This window comes from Monodelphis domestica, chromosome 8 (assembly GCF_027887165.1).
Source record: "Monodelphis domestica isolate mMonDom1 chromosome 8, mMonDom1.pri, whole genome shotgun sequence".
NCBI lineage: Eukaryota > Metazoa > Chordata > Mammalia > Didelphimorphia > Didelphidae > Monodelphis > Monodelphis domestica.
Window position 1 is genome coordinate 189,260,527 of NC_077234.1, and position 6,602 is coordinate 189,267,128.

Below are 6,602 nucleotides of genomic sequence, written 5' to 3' on the forward strand. Positions count from 1 at the left end.
GTTATAAATTATAGATTATATTATGATTATAGAAGAACATTCAAAATAGCAAAACAAATGGGAGTGCTAGGCATAGACATTACAACTAGATATGAGAAAAATATTTCCAAAAACTTCAAAGAATATAAAAATTATGGATTCCTGAGAATTGAAATTCTATTTAAAAATTTTTACTATACAGTCAAATTAATCTCATATCAAACATTAAAAAAACCACAAAGTCTACAGTAATAACACAGAGACTCTTCCAATGACTTTTTTAACAATAGGTACAAAAGATCTAAGGAATCACTAAATCACAGAATCAGAACCAAGCAGATGGGATTCCCAGTGGTCACCTAGTCTAACCATATCCAAAAAGGAAACTTCCCTTCATTTGAGTGGTCATTTAGCTTCTGTCTAGTTCCAATGAAGGGAAACCCACTACCTCCTAAAACAGGCCTACCACAAAGAAACAAGTAGCAGGAAATCTGATAGTTAAAGACTGATAATCAATCCATATGACCAGAGCTGTCAAACGATGAAAACAATTTTGTTTGTTTTTTTATAATCAGGACAAAATAGGACATACAATGATCCCTATTTGAGGTAGACAGACTAATATTTACAAGAAAAAGAATACTCAGAGTGGTACGGTAAAAGTAGTACTAGCTTCAAAAAGTGGATCAGAGTTCAAATACCAAATAATTATAGGACCCTAGCTAAGTCACTTCTCTGGGTTTCAGAATCATCACTAGACAAATTATCCTGTCAAAACTCTAAAATTCAACAGTTTGTGAGTAAACAGAAAAGGAGTGCTCATAAGCAGACATCAAAGTTTTGCTAAGAACAATGAATACTAATTTCACTAGTCAGAGAAATACTAAAATAATAGACATTGCATAGCTTAATTTTAGCAAAGCATATTACAAATTTGCATGACATATGAAGGCAAGGTAGAGAACTATGGACTGAATAATAAAAGTGCCTCCAAAGTCAAGTTATGAACTGGTATCTATCTAAAAGGAAATTTCCAGTGGCTAGAAAGGCCACAATTGTAGAATATCCTGAAAGTCCAAGCTAAATCAATTGACTAAATGCAGTTAGTTTTTGTTGTTTTTATTTGTAAGCCAAAGAAAAGATAGGATGAAAATTTTTATTTCTAAATAAAATTATATTTCTGAATCAAAAGACACCAACAACTTAAAAGAGAAAGAAGGTAGGCTCATCAAATTTGAAAATGATCTAAAATAATATAACAACAGGATCTGAAGAGATCTTAAAACCAAAGAATGTTAGAGCTAGAAGGGCTCTTAAAACACAGAAAGATTAAGTAACTTATCCTAAGAAGTTGTGTATTATTAGCAGACTGGGAGTCAGAAATGAAATGGGTTCAAATCTCACTTGACATTCACTAGCTGTATGAACATGGGCAAATCAATTTAAGTCTTTTGTAACTGTTTCCGCATCAGTATTAGGTATAATACACATACCTACCTCTCTCAGAGTTATTTTGAAACTGAAATGAGATAATGTACATAAAGGGTTTTGAAAACTTTAGAATGATATATAAAATGTCAGGCTTTGCTGATTATTGTCCAGATATTGTCCAGTATCACACAACTCATCAGTGATAGTACAAGAGGTTGGAAAGATGGGCCCAAACAATAAGAAACTTAATAAAAGGTAAAATTTTGCATTTAGATTAACCATAAATTGAAAGAAACCCGTTTGGATAGTTCATGTGAAACTGAGTACAAACTGGCATATTACCTGACTACAGAGCTCAGAGTGAATGGTATGACCTAACTACCTGAAAAGCTAATGTGGAGGCAACTAGACGGCTTAGTAGATTGAGAGCCAAATCTGGCCTCAGATACTTCCTAGCCCTTACCACTTTTCTGCCTTAGAACCAATATTTTGTATTAATTATAAGACAGAAGATATGGGTTAAAAAAAAAAAGCTAATGTAATCTTAGGTTTCCTTAATATATATATATATATACACATACATATCAATCATACCAAAGAATAACAATCTGTGCTGATATGACATCTAGAATAGTATTTTCATCTCTAGGAACCATGTTATGATTTCCATAATCAAAAGTGGTATATATGGGGCAGCCAGGCAGGAAGCAGAGTAAATAGAGCGCCAGTCCAGGTGTCAGTTCAAATCTGGCCTGTGTGACCTTAGACAGTTACTTAGACCAACTGCCTAGCCCTTATCACTCTTCAGATGTGATACTTTGTACTGATTCTCCGACAAAAAGTAAGAGTTTAAAAAAAAAAAAGAGGACATGGTAAAACATAGTCTAAGTTTGAAGCTTACCTTGAATCAGGGATATTTAACTTGAAGATTAACACAAAACTATCATCTTTTTTATATTAGAAAAAAGTTTATCTTTTGTGAGGTTTTGGATATAACAAGCTGAATTATAGTGTTTTAAGAGTGATGGGAAAAGACTAGTTATCTAATTAGCTAAGGATGATGAAGGTATCTGGCAGAATATTCTCCAAATGTTAATTGTGTATTGAGAACATTTTCCATTAAAGCTCCAGAGCTTGATCTAGAGTACACATACAGGCTATTCCCCAAAAAAATCATGTGGGGCATTTTGGAGCAGCTTAAGTCATTTTTAACAAGGGCTACAAGAGAACCAATCTTGTGCTCAATACCAACAGAATGTCATGGAGGCCAAGCAGGATAAACTCTTTTTAACATATTCACTTAGAAAGCATTAAGCAGTAGGTACTTTGTCAGTTTTCTTCTGTAAGCATTTCTCTTTACCTTAATGTGTTATTTCTGAGTTCATATATATTTTTTTCTTTTGTCAATTAGACATCAGATATAATAGACTGCAAAACCCAGCATACCAGAAAACAAAAAGTTCAGGTCTGATGCTTACAGTTTAGAAATCAGCTACCTTTAGAAAATTCTAGGAGGTGGCAAAAACAGGGAAGTGCAATCAAGATATAAGATCTTTCACTGATTGTCATGTAAAATAAAGTTTATTCTACATTGTTGCAGAACAGAATTATTATAAATGAAAGGAAGCCAGATTTCTGCTCAATAAAAGATTTTTTTTTAATGAAACAGGTTGCCTCCCTGCTATTAAAACATGTTCAAAGAGAAACAGGGCAACCATTTATCAGTGATACGGAACCAAATCATAAGCCACTTGGGCAAGTCACATTCTCTTTTTAATAACCCTTTGGGCCTCAATTTTAGTGTTAGCCATTAAGAAATGTGTTATATTGAAATTAAATTCCTGTTTAAGTAAGAAGTTGGACTAGGTAACTTCTAAGTTCCTTTTAAACTCTAAGATTCTATGCTATTAAGGGAAATATTGAAATGACTGGACATTGCATACAAGTTGGATAATCAGGTGGGGCCACAAGGGTGTTAATAGCATAAGTGAAGTAGGTGGTCAAATGGTTTTGGGTCACAATGAGGACAAAGAGAACAAGTTCCAATGGCTTAGGTGACTGATAACAGATAGGTAAGGAGCATATGTCCAGAGATAGTCAAAATTTAGAAAGGGATATGGTAAGTAACTGGACTCCCTTTGCATTGCAGGTAGTAGGAGTAAGAAGTGCTGAACAATAAAACCCCTTAATTATACTAGAAGGTGCAACATCTCAAAAATATGGTTATTTCTCTATAAAGTGCTGCCCCTAAGCCAAACTATGAAGCAGATGTCTCCCTTTCTATTCTCTTTTCTTCTATGACATCTTCCCCAAACTCCAGGGCCTTTACACTACACTCTTCTGGATATCCCAAAGCCTAGAACCCACAGAACCCTAACTTCTTGCGCACAGTTCTTTTCATATTCCCAAATTAAAATATTTTCCATTTGACCTATCAAAAAAACCTATCTCATGATGGTTAATTCCAGCTAGTTATTAGGATACATCTGATTAAAATTCCCATGACCAGAACTAAGCCACAAAGTAATGTTTCCAACCTTTCAAAAGCTAAATTTCAATAAGTGTTGTTTGAATATACTAATAGATGCAAACTACTGCTTATGACCAAGAAGCTGAGAAAGCTAAAAAATTTAGTTTATAGCCTTAGTTAAATACTAAATGTGTATAAGGCATGACCTGTCCAAGCCCTTCCTTGTGCTGAACTCCCTTTATGAGACAACATTTGAAAGCTATAGATTGACACACAAAGCAAACAGCTTTGGAGTCAAAGGACTTCAGTTCAAACCTCATCTAAACATTCACTCGAACAATCTCCCGAAAGCCACTTAACCCACAGGGCCTCAGTTTCCTCATCATTAAACAAGAGGATTGAACCAGATAATCTCTGTGACCTCTCTAAACCTCTTCCAAAGATCTGTTTTAATCTAAAATTAAGACCAACAACTGACAGCCCTTAGAGAAAGTTGGTTTAAAAAAAATTTTTTTTAAGTTTCAATGAGAGCTCTAAGAAAGGAAAATGGCATACATGTAAACATAAATACAGAGCATTCTGTATTATGCAGCTTTACTCTCCCAGCTTCTGAATTTCTCGGGCCATTTATAGTAGGCCTATCCTGGCTGTCTCATCAAGACTGTAAACTATTCAAGATCCATTTGGGCATCATGCGATCCCAGAGAACATCAAGGCTTCCAAAAGTGTACCCTCTTGTCCCCCACTTTTCTTCCTCCACCCCCTCCCCTCTTTTCTTTCTGAATCACTGCCCGTTTGCTGCCCGAACGCTGGAAAAGGAACCGGATCCACAGGCTTCTCGGGACCTGCGATAGAGGAGGCCGAGACGGAGCTTCCACGGCTCTCCTTGAACTCCCGGAGCCCCTTTCCTCTTTCTCCCGCTCTTCCCGGGAAAACCAACGGCCGCGGGTAAGCCTCACTGCCAGGGCCCGAGGGGGAAGCCTATGGGCTGGGAAGAGGGAAAGGAAGGGCGAGCGCGCGAGCCGCTGCCTCCACCTTCTCCCGGCCCCGAAGATAAACACTGACGTGGGAACGGGAGGCGCGAGAGGTCAGAGCGAGGGGGGGAGGGGTGACAGCGGCCGCTTCCCCCTCGCCTCTCCCCGCTTCCCAGGCGGCACTCGCGCGCAGTCCCCAACTCCCTCCTTCCCTCTCCCGCCCACCCTCGTGTGCAGGCGCGCGCCACCCCGCCCCAGGCGCCGCGCGGCCGGCCGGCGGCTCAACGAAGCGCCGCGGAGAGTTAGGGGGATATGAGGGAAGGAGATGAAGGCGGCGGCCGTGAAACGAGGGTGGGGGTGGGGTGAAGGGGTCGGGAAACCCGGCGCCCGGCCCCTCAGGCTTAGAGATGGGCTGTCTCTCCCTCCACTCGCCAGATCGACGCTTACCTCTCGAGGGGAGGGGGCGGAGCCCTGCACCGAGGCGATGTACCGCTCCACCTCGGCCTTGCTGCGCCTCATCGCCCCAGTCACGCAGTCCGTGGGCTCTCCGGGAGTCCGGCTCTGGGAGCCCGGCAGCGTTCTCCCGACGTCTCCGGGCTGGTTGCGCCTAAAACTCAGTGACGTCGCCACCGTCGCCGGGGCCTAAACAGCGGGCTAACGCCTTCTGCGTGTTACGTCACTACTGTGCGCCGCGCCGTGACGGAGGCGATTCCGCCGGGGAATCCCGCCCCGAGGGACTGACTGACAACCGACTGCGCGTCGTGGGTGGGGTCTACAGAGAAGAGAACCGGGAAGGGTGGGAGGAAGGCCCGGTTCGTAGGACGTCCTTGGGCCTTAGGCTGCCGCGGGGCTGGGCACTGTTTGAGTTCTTGCCTCCCCTCCAGCCGTTCCTGGACTCTGCCCTACCCCAGCTGGCCTTGGATAGGGTGGCAGCTTCTTCAGGATGGACCCCACCCCCGACGAAGGGAATGCGAAAGTGTTTTTGAAAAAGTGAAAAGCCACGTGGAAATAAATGCAAAATGATTCTCATGTATAATGTTGCTTGCTTTCTCAAAGGTAGAGAATGTAGAACTAAGTTTTTAAAAAGTGTTTAAAAATTTTGTAATTGGGAAATATTTAACGAAATATATGTATATGTATTTTTTAAAAAGAAAAATGCAAGGTGGTGGTGTCATCCATGTGACAGGACTTGTCTCAGTTCCACCTTCGTTCAGATTTGTCTTTAAATTATATATTATTTTACTTAATCGTAGCTAGCATATAAGAGCTTTAAAGTTTTTAAAGTACATATAGCAAATTTGATCCTCAAAACAAGCCTACAAGGTGGGTGCAGTTACTATCCCCATGTTACAGGGGTGAAAACAGGCAAAAAAATGATGACCTTAAGGTCACAAAGCCAGTTAAGTGCCTGTCAACATGGGATCTAGAAACTCCAAACTTGTAGCCTAGAATAATGGACCCTAAGGTAAAGACAAGTGACTCTTTAGGCAGAGTGTCAGTCTCCTAAACTGAAGGACCTGAGTTTGATCCTCCAAAGGAGGGTGTGATACAGTGGGAGAGGCTTCTAGAAAGTCACTTGGCTTGGGCTTGTCCCCACTTGACAGCGATTGTCTTTACGTTAGGGTCTTTTATTCAGTCTGAAATTGCTAGCCTGAGATTCCCTTCAGGGTGGATTCTCACAGGAACAGGGAACAAGTACAAACTTTAGGGTCTCCAAATTACAAGCTAGTCCTAAAACTTGGGGTTCA

The 6,602-nt window shown here is 40.8% G+C and overlaps 1 protein-coding gene across 6 annotated transcripts in view; it reads right to left on the bottom strand.

Moving 5' to 3' along the window:
* The window catches only part of LOC100020173 (E3 SUMO-protein ligase RanBP2), a 78,839-nt gene extending 73,034 nt beyond the window's left edge, over positions 1 to 5,805 (bottom strand). For 4 of the 6 annotated variants that reach the window (XM_056807080.1, XM_056807078.1, XM_056807079.1 and 1 more), the window contains exon 1: positions 5,302 to 5,805. In XM_056807080.1, the coding sequence (XP_056663058.1) occupies positions 5,302 to 5,373 (72 nt within the window). In that variant the 5' untranslated portion in view covers positions 5,374 to 5,805. The remainder of the gene's footprint in view (positions 1 to 5,301) is intronic. The other 2 variants (XM_056807082.1, XM_056807081.1) reach the window with 1 other exon arrangement.
* Positions 5,806 to 6,602: the final 797 nt, after the last annotated feature.